The sequence below is a fragment of the Anastrepha ludens genome, chromosome 4 (assembly GCF_028408465.1).
Source record: "Anastrepha ludens isolate Willacy chromosome 4, idAnaLude1.1, whole genome shotgun sequence".
NCBI lineage: Eukaryota > Metazoa > Arthropoda > Insecta > Diptera > Tephritidae > Anastrepha > Anastrepha ludens.
Genome location: NC_071500.1, coordinates 122,590,504 through 122,605,904, shown reverse-complemented (window position 1 = coordinate 122,605,904; position 15,401 = coordinate 122,590,504). Strand labels below are relative to the sequence as shown.

Here is a 15,401-nt window from a genome sequence, read left to right as displayed (position 1 = left end):
TTTTTTCCGATTGTCATATTTGAATTGTTTTTAGGGTAATTTTGCTTTGGCGCCACTAATTGAACTTCAAATTCGAACATATCAAACTCAATTTCGACTCAATTTTCACAACTCAGCTCGATTTGATATCCCAATTTTGGATTACGAAACTCAAAAACGTTTGAATTTCGTTAACTCAATTTCGTTTTAGAGAATCAGACGTATTCGGATAATGAAACGAGTAGTTTTTGGAACAGAGTTTCGCTACTTTGCCTATCGAAAGTGACTAAGCAATGAATAATTTCGAACTGAGTTTTTAAATATTTTTTGCCAGTTCTACTCGTATAATTCTGCCCATGGCTCGATAACCGACTAAACAACTTTCTTTGAACAATGAACGGCCGTGACTTTATTACGAGCCTTTTAGCGACTCAATAAAATAGAAGCAAGTTTCTACTAAACTACCTGCGTTCAATACACTTCTGATAAGTTTTTTTGGTTGTGAAAAAACAAAAAGAGATTCAATTTTAAATATTATATTTTTATTCTTATTTATAATTAATTTTCGCACAACAAAACGCAATGCCCGCCGATCCGCCGGCTGATTCAGTTTTGGCCTCAGCGTATTTGGGCATTCATGCGAATATTTTTTGCCTTCCTCTAAAATACTGCGCTCGTTAAGCAGCAGCATTCCTTTCAGTATTTTCTAAAATGTTTTGTGGCATAAAATAAAAACGTATAGGTAAGTATGTTTTTTTTTCTTAATTTTTCGTTAAATTTCTAACACAACGAATTTTACATTTATTTTGATGTATGAAACTAAGTTTTTTAGGACTTTCGTTTGGTGATGCTATGTAAACGCTTTAAAAATGTGGTTGAATAGGAGGACCTCACGGCACCGGAGGAAATGCGCTGCTCCAATCATCATTTGCTCAACTCAGTCCCATCCTTCGCCGACACCTCAGTTGTTTTGCCTTCCACAGCTATGGTGCTGGTGTTAGTTTCCGCCGTTTCGTCGATTTTTGACTCCGCAGCTGGCTCACCGGACTCCTTCGACTCTGTACTATTTGCCTCGCTGGTAGCGGATGCCTCGTTTGCTTGCATGCCTTCTGGTGGTGGCAACGGTATGGGCGCTTGAATTTGTTTTGCATCGGCCGGCTCGGCCTCGGAATCTGCTGCAGCCGTCTCTGAAACTACCTCGACTTTTTCTTTCGACGCACTCTTTCGCGTCGCAGCTTCGTTCATTTGCACTGGTTCTGTAGCTGCGGCGGTTATTGGCTCTTCAGCCGGTGCACCACCCTCTGCTGCCTGTTCAGCAGCCTTGCTGTTCTCGTTTGCTTTCGCTTCGAGCACATTGATCGAAGCCTGAATGCATTTGATGGCCTCCTTGCGTGCTAAACGTATGCTGTCCTTGCCGTTCGTGTCGATTGTGTCCAGCTTGAGTAGATTGCGTGTCAACATCTCATCAAGATAGGCATATTCTTTGTCTTGGCGTGTGCCAGTGAACTTCTCAACTTTTCCCATGAGATCGAGCACATCACGTTGAATGTCTTGAATTTTACTGATCGAGTCCAACGTGTGTGGTGTTTGCGGTGGCACGCCAGCAGCGGCAGCGGTTTGCTGTTGCTGTGGCTGCTGCTGTTGCTGAGTATTGAGTGGAGTGGGACGGTGTTGTTGGGGCTGTTGTTGGGGTTGTGGTGGCACATGTGCCCTGGCTGATGCACTGGCTGTTGCCTGCGATTGACCAGGCGCGCTATTTTGATTCGGTATTTCCTTGTGAGCGTTAATGATCGGCTCGGAACGACCCTCGACAAAGATCGGTATGGTGCGCACATAACTGCCGCCTGGAGTTTGCGGCGGTGGTGGTGTCTGTTGTCGTTGTTGTGGATGTGGTTGTTGTTGTGGTGCATAGTATGCCTTATTGAACTGGGGTTGCTGGCCAGTAGTGGTGCCAGCCTGCACGTGTGGACTAGTTTGTGTGCCAAATTGCGAGTGACCAGCCTGTGGCGGCGGTGTCTGACGCTTACCATTCACTGGGATCTGTTGCTGTTGCTCTTGGGGTGGCGCAGAATGTGCACGAGTACCTTGATCCGACTCCAATGCGGACTTTACACCCATGTCGACTGTGTTGCGCAGACCATGCTGCTTCAGGTTATCACCGTGTGCTGGCGGTGCAGCGCTGTCCACTTGATCGCCACCTGAACGAACAATGGGATCTTCGGTTTGTATGGCGGCATCGCAAAGCTTTTTCGAAGGCGATTGTGGTACGCCATTGGGCGGTGAGGAGGGAACAAATGACTGATAGTAAGCGGGTCCACCACCCTGTACTGGCACCTGTTGCGAATGCTGAGAGCTATGTTGGCGTGGCAAAGTAGCACTTTCACCACGTCTGCTGTGGCCAAACCCTTCGGGTATGTATTGGCGGAATTCGGAAGGCAGGCGATTGAAGAAGTCATCATCACGACCCATGTGGTCGGCAGCACGCCGGCGTCCTAGCGAATTGAATTGCGGAAAGCCAAAATCTGCAATAACATCAAAGAAATGAGAAAAAAGTCAGGATGCAATACGAGGGTCGAGTGCTAGATTAGAATGCTTACGTGAGTTATTGAAACTTCCGAATGGGTCATGCATGCGACCCAGGCGGCTGCGTGGAAACATGTCCATGTCCATATCCATGTCCATGTCCGGTTCGAAACCAAAGCCCTGCTGAAATGAAAGAAGATAATAAATTTATTTTAGTAAAAATTGCCGGAAAGCAACTAAGTAACGGTAATATATCACTAGAAATACTTCAGACCTACTACTGCGTCGTTGTGAAGCAAACATTTCATAAACAAATGTTGGTATGGCTGGAATTTATTTCTTAATTGAGCATCCTATTAATCAGCGCAAATTATTCTAATATATTCCCTGACCGTGGCTGCTGACTCTGGAAAAACTAATGGTGACTTAGTTTTTGTTAGATACCCTATTTGTATTCTAGCACCCACAGTTAACTGTAAGCTTTGAGATAGAGTTAAGAAAGTGATGACTTTCCTATTCTGGAGATATTTGGTGAGTATGCTCCGATAACTGGCCATAAGCTTGGGGACGGACGACACTTTTCATGTGGGATTCAATACGAAGATTGAAACTACGGTCGTGAGTTGGGATATTAGTTCAAAGTCGATGGATGTAGTAACTGCCACTATCGAGTGGCTCAGTGTTAGTCCCATTAGTAGTCATGGTATATCTATACCAACCGTATATACAGGAAGAATAAGAAAAAGCCACCCGCAAGGGCTTCGAAAGCACAGTTTGTGCCAATATTGCAATATAAATCTTTGTGAAGCGAATTACCACGAAAAGACATAGAACCATAATGCGTATTAAACCCTGAAAGGCTTATGACTAGTTTCCTTCCATTTCTGATTCAAATTCAGTTAGTAGAAAACTTGACGACAAGGTAGATTTCTCGTGTATGATAAGCGCGAACTTTAGAGAGAGCGCAGACTTTTGTAATTTTGGACAGCGCAGACAACGATAACTCGCATTATTCATCGAATGTGATATTCGAGAAATATATCAAATATTGTAACTATCGACAGTGTAAGAGACTAACATGTTAGTGTAGGATGTGGCTAACCGCCCATGCGAACTTAAGCAAGATTGGTTAGAAAAAAGGAGGATGGTTCCATATGTTGAAGTGAATGCTTGTGGGGAAAGCCTCTGATCGACATTCACTTGGAAGTGACCTAGACGATTCTTCTGCATATAATCGAAGCAGCTCACAACTTCCGGGCTTTGCCAAAGCCTTAAAATTAAAAAAAAATATGGCGATTGACAGAAATGAAAATCTGACATATAATAATAAAAATGGGATGGAACAGTGTATCGAACAAGCATAGATGCATTGAGGTGTAGCGCTTGAAACCCGAAAAGGAAATATGAACGCTGAGGTGGGCCTACTTTTGTTCATAATGCTGGGTGACTCAGAGAGAAGCACATTAACAAATTCAATATCATAGTAATAAGAGAGCTAAGTCGTTGAAATGCTTTAGACTACGCAGCGCGAAGTAGCTTTGGAATTATCAAATTGACCGAGATTAACTTAAGACATAGATGTTTGTATTGGGCATATAATGGCGACTATGTTAAGGCTATGGCAGAGATGTAAAACTGATCGAAAAGAAAGGTTCTAAAAATCTCGTTTTCTTAAACCGCCCCCGCTTACGTCAAATGATTGGGAAGTATTACTGACCACTATCTAATGCGGAAGCATATCAGCAGAATAGGTTTGTCGGCTAACGAAAGCTCCGAAGATCATCTCTGACACTGCCATTGTTATGCTCTGGGGAGGGAGAGAAGCCTCTTCTTTCACTACTACTTTTTAGTTCTATCGGGACAGTAACATAGAAAGTGTCTTACGGATTCTTTCTCCTCCTCATTCTTGCAGCATTTGCAATAGTCGCAATGAGGTACGTTCAATCTTTGATCACGGCGACTTATGAGACAAAGCAACTAATATAGAGACGTTTTTCCTTGACCGATTAAGTAGCGCTGGAATTCTAGTACTAAATAACCTATTAAAGTATGGTTCATTCAAACAATAGTCAACAGGGTTGTTTGGACCCAGACCGAGTGTTATGGGCGAGTGTTCTACCCCTATTTGCGGCAAGCCGAGCAGCAGTCGCAAGCCTGAAATCTGTTTACCAACTGAAGCGGAATCTAACGAAGCCACGTCATAAAATTTGCGTCTTGTGTGGGATGCAGCGCGGGGTAACACAACTCAAATCGACTTTGGTTAGCAGAACAGAACACAAATGTTAAAATAGAGTTATTTTGTAAATCGAAGAAATCGAGAATCAAAAAATTCTAAAATATTAAATGAAAAATAGCAAATTTTAACAAAAGAGTCACCATAAATATTATATTTACTTTCAGGGTCGTTGGGGTTCATCAAATTATTTACGAGCGCAAAAAAAAAAACGCATACCAGCTGGTCTAAAATTAAAAACGTACACACTGACAAGTGCAATTTAATAATTGTTCATTAGACAGAGAATATAAAAAAAATATGTGTAAAATATTTGTTGCTTGTTTTTTTAAGCGTATCTGCGCCCACCTCCAATTTTTGGTCACACACAAAGACCACAAATTTATGCGATCAACAATCAAAACAAGCAAATATATTATATATAAGTGTGTGCACACACTGCCAATCATGACCATAGCAATACCGTTGATGAGTCATATGAATTTTCAAAGCAACTTTTCGCCAATAATGCGTTGTAAATTTAAGTATTGGTGTATTAAGTAAATAAATAATAAAAATAAAAAAATGCACTAACAACATGATAAGTGCACAACACATATAAATATTAAAAAAAAATGCTAAAAAGTAAAATAAACCAAAAAAAAATGGCAGTGAATATTGAAGTGTTTATCTGAATGTCAAACATTAACGACTCAAATTACATTGAAAACACAAACATAAGTCATCATAAATGCGGCAAAAAAATTTCACGAAAAGTAATAAAGTTAAAAACAGAAACAAGTGACGTCATTTGACTGCTGTGAAAGAAATATAGCTCAAGAAAGGTAATTTAAGACATGGCCAGACAGGTCGGCAGACCAGCAACACTGATTGGCAAGAAAGTAAAAGAACTGGATTAATCAGTCTATATGCACGTATGTATGTGTGTGTGTATATGTATGCCTATATGTGTGAGTATATTCGCATGTCGGTGCTTTTGCAAATTGCGTTTGACTTTTGTACTTGTTCGTCCAAGCCAAACACGGAATTGACACACTGGCATAAAGTGTTGAGCAGCGCGCGACCGGCTTGCATGACTGCCGGCATGACGTCATTACATGCGCTGGTAAAGGAGTGCGGGAGTTTCGGAGAGACATGCAAACATTTTAAAATTCAACAGCTAACCGCAAATTGGTTTTAGTTTGTTTTTTCCCCATTAAATATATTTTCTCAATGTGTTTTTGGCTATTTTTCGTGAATAATGGAAACAAATTTATCCAACAATAACAGTCTTTTGGTTCCTTCATTGTTTCTGATACTGATTATTCATTATGTACATATTTATGAGAGATTAGTATTGAATTACATACATACATATATCCACAAGTATGTACATGTATGCGCTTATTTTGAATAAACAAACAATTAGCAAATATGTAGAGAAATTTATTCTACAAAGCACTTCGCTAATAATGCCAAAATGCCACACAATTAGACTTTTTATGAGATATGTACATCAGTCAACTTGATTTAATGGATTCATAAAGGCCGGAACTGCATATGAATCAGTGTACTTAATAATTTATTATCATGTCAGCTTTTTAAAATGAGAATAAAAAAATTAAATAAATATTTCGAACAAAAAAAAAAAAAAAATTAAATACACAATAAACAAGTTGAAAAAAAAAACATTTTACACCGGATATTTCAACTCCAGACATCTTTTTGAAGCTTCATGTCAGTAAGTATTTTAATTAGTACCTCCATCGAACGAAATGTGGCACTTTACGCTCGAACCACTGTGGTAAATATTGAAAATTTACTTCCATTTCCAAACCGAAATAAGTTTTGGTTGAAATAAAACCTCTATCGGTCATTTGGGAGTGCGGAGGTTCGAATCTCCGTGCATGAAACAGCAAAATGATTGAAGCAGGTTTTTCTAATAGTGGTCGCCCCTCGGCGAACAATGGCAAGCCTCCGAGTGTATTTCTCCCTTGAAAAGGCTCCTCATAAAAACCCATTTGCCGTTCGAGGTGGGCTTAAAACTGTTGATCTTAAAAAAGGAAAGCACAAAACATCGACTCATATTCTTTCAATATTTTGTAATGGAAAAAGGCGTTCGTCAATGCAGTATTCGAATTTTGAAAACATTTTGGATATTTCAGAAAGAAAGTTAATAAACTACAGACAATTGTTTAACCGTCTTATTCACATTCCTTATGAGAAGAGACTGGTTGGTTTCAACAAGAAGGCGCAACTTACCATACAGTGCGCTTAACAATCAATTTATTACCATATTTAACCCATCATTATCGCAAAAGTAGTCAAGAATTTACTTTGAAGAAGGCGATCAAATCTCTTGGGTGTGAAGGCAACATTTCTCTGATCTGGGTTCCAGGACATACGAATATAGAGGGAAATGAAATTGCTGATGAGCTTGACAGGAAGGGGACAGAAAGTCTACCTACCTAGTAAAACATTGGATGATCGAATAGACGGTATAATTCGTAGTCGCGGGATACTTATGCCGGATATCAAAAAATAAATGCCATGAAATAATCTGCCAGATTGTAATGAAAAGAATTCATTCCAACAATATTTCCGTTTTGTATATCATTTTAACTTCTAAAGCTCTTAAAAAACACCCGATACTAAGTCAACAATTGTCTAGGAATTTCACTGAAAATAGCCTTTTGTTAAAAATATATAAAAAAATATAAAAGTAAAAAAAAAAAATTAAAATACTTTGCTGACCAAGTCGCTTATCAAACACGATTCATTTTTGTATCCACTGATTCATGGCACAATTAAGTTTTGTGAGTAGCAGTAATTTTGAAAAAAATGTATACAACAAATATTTGTTGATGCCACGTTTGGATTAGTAATGCTTTTAAAATAATTTTTTTATAAACAATTTTTATTAAAAACTTGCCACGCTTGAATTAATGCATTTAAAATAATTTTTTAAAAACAATTTTTATTAAAAACTTAAAAAATAATTATAAAAATAAAAAGAATGAATAACAAAAAGTTATAAAAAAATTCTAAAAAAATTAAAAAAATAAATATTCGAAAAAAATCTTCAAAAAAAAAACAAAAGTTTCTAAAAAATATTAAAAACAAAAAAAAAAAATTAAAAAAATTAATAGAAAATTATCAAACAAATTAATAAAAAATCTTATTCAACTACTAAACACTGCACGAAATCCTTCCATGCCAAGTTATGTACGCACATACATTTTCAAATTTGACCATTTCGTCGGCGTGCACTTGTGTAATGTAGTTTTTGTAAATTCGAAATCAAAATCCTGCCCAATTTCTGGAAGCTCGACAGTTGTCGGTGCGTTACTCTATTGTTATGTATGTATGTATATATATATATGTGTGTGTGCGCTTAAAAGGCTTGCGCTAGTAGCCAAATTTGGTTAGCACAAAAGCTGGTTAACTTGTCTTATTTTGGAAGTTTTCGCTGTTTCGCAACCGTTTTGCTGTCTTCTTTGTTTGAAAAATTTTCACCTTAAATTTTTAGTTACTACTAAAAAAGTCCACTCAATGCGCAACAAATAATTTTTTTTGCTTTCAAATAAAAATCACTAAAACAGCACAAATTTATTGTTGTTTTTGTTTTTTTCTTTCTTTCTTTATTGTAAAATTTATAGAAACAAATAAGTATTTACTTTTACACTTGTTCTTTTCGGCCTTGCTGTTTGTGTGTGTGTGTAGCTCTCTGTGTTTATTATAGTCTTTTGATTTCTTGAATTAAATTCACTTAAAATACAAGTCTAATACTGAGTTCTTTTTTTTTTGTATTTTGTTTTTGCACTTTTTGCTCTATAAATAATTGCTCGTCTTTTTGTTACGCTCGTTGTGAACACGTTCACGTCTTGAATTCAACTGTTTGTGCCGTCGCCAAAAGGCGTTGTTTTTATAGCGACGCCCTCGCATATTAATACGCGGCGCAAGCGCGGTCTGTACATTGATTTGTATTTGGTTCGGTTGCTTGTGTGCCGCGTTGGCGTTCGTTTGCTGTTTGCTGTTTGTTCACTGTGAACTGTTCATTTGTCTAGATGTTCTGCGTACCTTCTACGCTCTTCTCGAAGATAGACATTCACTGCTGGGGATATTGATTTTTCTGTACAATTTTCACGATTTTATGCACGGATTTTCAGCTTTTGCAATTTTTTTTTCAACTGTTGTGCTGCGTGCTTTTTATTGTTGATGAGTAAAGCGGTTTTCCATAATAAATATGAAGAGAGTGTGAAAAAGTAGGAGCAGAAATAAGAAAACGAACATGAAAAAAAACGTTAAAATGCCAGAAGAAAAGTGGCTTTTTGAAAATGCCGAGGCAAAATTGAAAAGTGTGAAGTAATTTTTGATTTTGCAAAGGAATATTTTTTATACATATTTTTTATCTTTTTATGGATTAATTACAAGTGTGTACATATGTATGCATGTGTGTTTGTGAAATTTATGATGTTTACAGTGATAATTTGACAAAATTTTTTGCTCACTTACACAGCTACATGAATGCTTGTGAAATACTAAAAAAATCTCATCGTAGCTGTTAGAGATAATTCGCCTATAAGTTTCAAAAACAAAACATATGTACACATTACACACACATATATCTTCATTACTATAGAGCTGTACAACTGAATGGAGCCACAGTCTTATCAATTGATGAACAAAACGCCAAATCATTGCTTAGCATGAGCTTCGATTAATTTGTCGCGCACGTGATAACTTATTTAGCGCGCTTAGTCGAAGCGTTTCCTCTATTGCGCAGACTACCTCTTATTGCGATCATCCACGATCAGCTCAAGAAAGAAGTCCGAAGTAGTAAAATTACATAATCCACTTACTCAATCCAGCATACTCAATTCTTGCGACCATTCGGCTGCCAATGGAATGGAATTATGACTCAGGCAGGCTGACAAGTAGGAAAAAAGGGATTGACAGGCGGAATCGGAATTCATTACTCCTCAACAAACTGCCCAGACTTTTATATGAATCTTAGCCCCTCCCCGGCATGAAACACCAGTTGATACAAACAGTGTTTTCTAATGACGATAGCTCTTCGGCGCACAATTGCAAGCGCATTTCTGCCATGAAAAAAGCTCCTCATAAAAAACCAGTTGCCATTCGCAGTCGGCGTTAAACTGTAGGCCCCTCGCTTTGTGCAAAACATCAAAACGCACACCACAAATATGTAGCAGTTTGTGGAGGAAAGATCAGATGGAGAAGGGCTTGATTTCACTTGGTTGTGCCCAATTGGCGCGCTTTCTTAAACACGGCCAAAATAGCGTAAGCGGTTATGGCGCCAATCAAGAAGGATAAGTCTGGCGGAAGCCGGTTAGTGGCAGAGAAAATGCTCTATATTTTCATTGTCCAGACAAGATGACATAGTGGAACGACGATGATACCTACGGTGAGCGTATGTCGTTACCATGGATTGTGCTCCGTCGTTTTGTCTCCATAGATTAGTCCCATCAGAGCTCGTAGCCCACTCCTCCTCGGTCTGAGAAAGAATTCTGTTACCACCCTGCCAGGAATTCTCAGGAAATACTTGATTTTTGGTTTTAATAGGAGGGAGAGAGCTTTGATATACCTGATTGGTTCCACTATACTTGGTCCTAAAATTACGTTCTAGTAAAGTGATGTCTCTTCAGATACTGATTTTTTTCAGTCCTCGGCCACACTTCTACAGCGCGAATAATTTTTTGCGTAGGTACACAAAAATGAGTACTCAATAAATATGTATTATGCTTAAGGCTGAAATTAACCATAGATTTACATATCGTTGTTCATATAAGCTGCAGGGATAAATAATTTTGCCACCCGAATTGAAGAAGAATTGCAATTCCACAATGCATTATTGTTTTCGGAGTGTAATTGCGATTTATTTGAGGTTTACACTGCGGCCTTATGATCTTTTGTGCCTTCTACTCATCACAGTACCTCATCCAGATCCAGTTCCCTTATTAGACTTAAGATAGATCTGGGTTGGACTGAGCCCATGTGCCTTTCTTGTGGCTGCAAATTGCCGAGGTGTCTCAAGATTCCCCGAACTGTAGCGCTGCATTCAAGGAGAAGTTGTATTGGACTATCTTAGATCGCAGAAACGAAAATAATCAGTAGACCATATCCCGCTATGTATAGGTGACTACGCAGTCTGCAATGGTCTGTGAGCATTCTTAGTTTTTTCTTGGGGAGAGTTCGGATTTTTAAATCTCTTTTGGTTGTACCCCCTAGTAAGGATTTCGCCTGGCGTAACCCCATAGTTTAATGCCAGCTAACCTCCCTTGGTGTTAGCTCTTCACTCCTAAGGTTCTCCTTGATGATGTGTTGTCCTATAGCAAGGAAGGGCTCTGGTCAAATTAATAACGAGGTCACAGCCTCTCTTGACAATGCGTTGGTTACTTCGTTTTCAGCTATGTTATGTGCCTTGGGACTCAAATTAACCCGATGCGATTGTGTATTTCTACCAGATTCAGTTTCACTGAAGAAACTGTGAGGACTTAATCTCACATGATGACAAAGCCTTGAGAGCGAAGCGACATTGCAAAAAAGGTCCAAAACAGTAAGCTGTACGTGCCTTATAAAAGGGGTCGGCGCAGGAAAATCTGGGTAGATACAGTTAATGATAACGTCAAGACCTTTGGACTGAAAAACTCGAGAATGTCTGCAAAGGATCGATAGGTCTAAGTGATTGAGGAAGGCTAAGGTTCAACCCGGACCGTCAAATCAACAATGAAGATGACAATATAAATTAATAAACTAGCTTAACTCATCACGAAGCTTAACTCCCCGCACTCCCTAAAAATCTAAGCAAACTCCTCTCCCCCAAAGTTAAACCAACTCAAACGCTATTTCGATATCTAAAGAAAAATGTGCGAAAATCAATAAAAAAATATACACAAACATATATGTGCGTATGTTTGTATCCCAAATTTCAATACAATTCGAATATGGTTCTCCAGTTACTGATTGTGCAAGTAGTTGTATGTATGACTGTGCAAGTATATCTTGAGTATATGGAAGTGCGTACTCATAGTTCCACTCCAAAATGCGCCTGGAAAATCGTATGTTCCACCGGAGCTTGTTCACTCTATTGCACTTATGAAAATATCCATGACAAGTTGCAAATGTACGTGCATGGATATATCCATACGGGTGGATGTGTGTGATTGTATGTACATTTACGCCGTCAGCCATTTGGCAGGAATAATGCAAATGTTTTGAGAAATAGTAGGTCATAACCGACAGACGACGCCTTCGCCTAGCACGCCAAAGAAATAGTGGCATTTGATATATGGAAATCATGGAAGCACATACACATACAAACATACATACAGACATACACATGCGAGTATGAAATAATAAACATATGTAAGAACAGCGTAGCGTAAGAAATCATTTGTGGTGCACTTTATCCACTGGATGCGTATAAATTTCAAAGAATTAACCACTTGAAATTAGTACTAATTGAAGTAATCAGACTCCATTTTCCATATGTATGAGTATTTTAGATGACTATTTACTAAACTATTAAATATTCATGTTTCTTTTCCTTCTTTTTCCTTATGGTGCTAAGGAATGTTAATTTTATGTATGTACCATAGCATATACAAGTATTTATTTCCTGCTAAAGCAAACTGCCTATTCAATAAAACTCATACGTTCGAGTGTCATAAGTGCGCCACTGCCCAAAAGAGGGCCACTGACGATCAAAGTCTATTAAACTCATTAGTGCCAAGAGGCAGCTGCTTTCCATTGTATTCTTTCTCCGCATACATGCACATACATATATACACATATATAATGCATAAATTATTTTTCGAATTTTCTTTATTTATTTGCAGCATTCATTAAACTTTGGTCGATTTTCAAGTGGTCAAAGAGTTGTTTGCGATCTCATTAATTTTTTAATAATTTCAAAAGCAAAAGTTGGTTCTCCTCTTTATCCACTAACGTCGAGCTCGTTCTGAACATATTATGTGTTCATATGTACGTATGTATGTACATATGTATGTGCATAGTTACCATGAAGAATTTGAAAAGAGAAAATAAATAACGGGTTTTCTGCAAATACTTTACACATGCAATTGTGCAATTTGCTCACTTTTTCCCCTGAACACATGTGCACATACCTACAAGTACAGTCATTATGCACGAGTAAAAGACAATCTAGAATAATTTTTATTTTTCAGTGATCGTTCTTCATTCTTTTACTGTTACCTTTTATTTGATAAATTTTTCTCTTTATATGAGCTAATATCATATTTTGACAATTTACTTTATTTTTCAAGCAGAATTTTGTTTATATTATTCTTATATACGTCTGTCTGTCTGTCCGACCACTTTCCGTTGTTGCAGTCATTTGCTGCTGCGGCGACTTTTTTCGACATTTTTAATGGTCGCATTGCTGCTGACAGATAATATTTTATTTTATTTTATTTATTTTTTCCTTGGCGCTGTGACAGTTGCAGCTGCCAAATCATTATTAAACGGTCAAGGTGAGTAGAAACAATTTCATTTTGGCCACCATAAAATTCCATAGTGCCCACTCGTGATGTGAAATGTTGAGCACCAAGCATTTACGCGAGTGCATTCGTGTGAGTTTAGTACAAAAAATATTGCCCAATTCTTTCGAATAATTTCATAATTTTTTGAAGGTAAAGTCATTTTATTGTACTTTGTTTTGTAATTTTAGTAAAATATATATTTGTAAGTATTTTTGTTAGGATGGGCGAATAAAGAACAATTTAAATACCTACGATACGAGCTTAAGACCGATTCATATAATTATAAATTTAAATGAAACGGGGAAAGGCAACAATAATTCACACGACGAATACTGCTCAATGCGTAACTGGCTAGCGTTCGGATGCTGCGAGTTTGAACCTCGTTAAAGTATAGAAAGAGGAGTGATGTGCATTTGTGGGTGTAAGGTGTTCCCCCTAACTTTATTTAAATGTGCATAATTTTTACTGTTTTGACTAATATATTGTTGCTTTTTCATTTTGAATGGAAAACCAATTGGCTTTAAGCTCCTAAAGTCGGCGTCTCAAAATAGCGGGGAAATGGATTTTCATCGACTCTATCCGTTTGTTTACCCGCGCACACGAAGCTTGAGTGAAAATTGAGATATCTGAAGCGAATAAAACTCGGTACACACACTTGTGCTTACATAATTAAGTCACTTTACTTTTTTGCGTAGTATTTTTTTGCTAAATTCCTTTCGTCTATTTTTTTTATAAATATTTAGTTAATTTCATAACAATAAGTCAAAGTTCCAATTTTTATAGCCCAATTAACTGCATGTTTAAGCAGCTCAAATATTTCCCTGATTTTTGAAAACGGTTTTTTGACGGTGTTGCATGTTTTCTCCTATAAAATAAAATCTGTAAAAATTCTAATTAAACAGTTTGAAATTTTCACGATTTTTTTTAACTTTTTCATAGTGTTTTTGTTTAGAAGAATGAACTACATTTTCATAAAAAGTTATTAATATTAAATCATACGCAAATGAATCGTAATCAATCTGTACCATAGTTATTTCATACAGTGTATTATGCTTATGTACCAAGGTAGGTTGGCATTGGTAATAAGCAGAATCGGGTATTTTTTTATTTGAGGGTGAGGTAGGATTCAAAATGTTTGCACACTTACAGCGACCGTCGTCTACTGCGTTGAGGGGTATGGACACTAAAATAATGGCTTCTCCCTTAAAATGCTACAATGTGATAGTTCTGTAAAGTGCGAAGAAAATGTGCTCAATTTTTTAATTCATTTGAAAACACTTTTATTTTATTTATTTATTTAATAGTTTTTTATTTCTTATATTTTAATTTATTTTTCTTATTTCATTTTTTTGTTATTTTGGTTTATTTAACTTTTTTTAATTGCGTTTTGTTTTATTTTATTTTACTATCCATATTTACTGTCATTTAATTTTTTTTAGCTACACTCCTCGTTTACTTTAATTTAATTTATTTTACTTTATTTTATTTTAATTTTATTTTCTTATTCTTATTCATTCATTTTTCATATCTACTTTTTATTTTACTTTTTTTGTTTGATATAACTAATTTTACTTTAGTGCATTGTATATCATTTTATTTTAGTTTTTTTGCTCTATTTCTTTTATTTTATTTTATTTCAGTTTTTTTTTATTATGTTTCTTTCATTTTAATGAATCTATTTTATTTTTATTATTTTAATTTTAATATAGTTTTTATTTTTTTATTGTTTTCGATTTATATATATTTTGAATTATGTAGTTTTTTAATTCAATTAAATTTTTTTTATTTTTTTATCTTTAACAATTTTTTTTATTCAAGATTATTTCATTTTATTTTTCTTATGTTATTTTTTCATATTGCTCATTATATATTTACATTTTTTTAATATTTTGATTTATATATTTTATTTTATTTAATTTTTTTATTTTTTTATTGTATTTTAATTAAATTTAATTTACTTTATTTTTTTTTAGTTTCATTAAAAATAAAACAAAATTTATTTAATTTATTTCATTTAATTTTGCTATTCATTTCATTCATTTTAATTTTTTATACTTTTCTTTACTATTTTATTTTACTTTTTTCATTTGATATAATTTATTTTATTTTAGATTTTATGATTTTATTTCATTTTATTTTAACATACAATACATTTTTTATTA

At 36.1% G+C, this 15,401-nt stretch overlaps 1 protein-coding gene across 9 annotated transcripts in view; it reads right to left on the bottom strand.

Annotated features, from left to right (window-relative positions):
• Window positions 1-499: 499 nt before the first annotated feature.
• The window catches only part of LOC128860938 (BAG domain-containing protein Samui), a 41,353-nt gene continuing 26,451 nt past the window's right edge, over window positions 500-15,401 (bottom strand). For 5 of the 9 annotated variants that reach the window (XM_054098740.1, XM_054098739.1, XM_054098745.1 and 2 more), the window contains 2 exons: window positions 2,577-2,685; window positions 500-2,501 (listed from right to left, as the gene is read on the bottom strand). In XM_054098740.1, the coding sequence (XP_053954715.1) occupies window positions 904-2,501; window positions 2,577-2,685 (1,707 nt within the window). In that variant the 3' untranslated portion in view covers window positions 500-903. Of the gene's footprint in view, window positions 2,502-2,576; window positions 2,686-8,391; window positions 8,638-15,401 lie in introns of those variants that run through there. The other 4 variants (XM_054098743.1, XM_054098748.1, XM_054098744.1 and 1 more) reach the window with 3 other exon arrangements.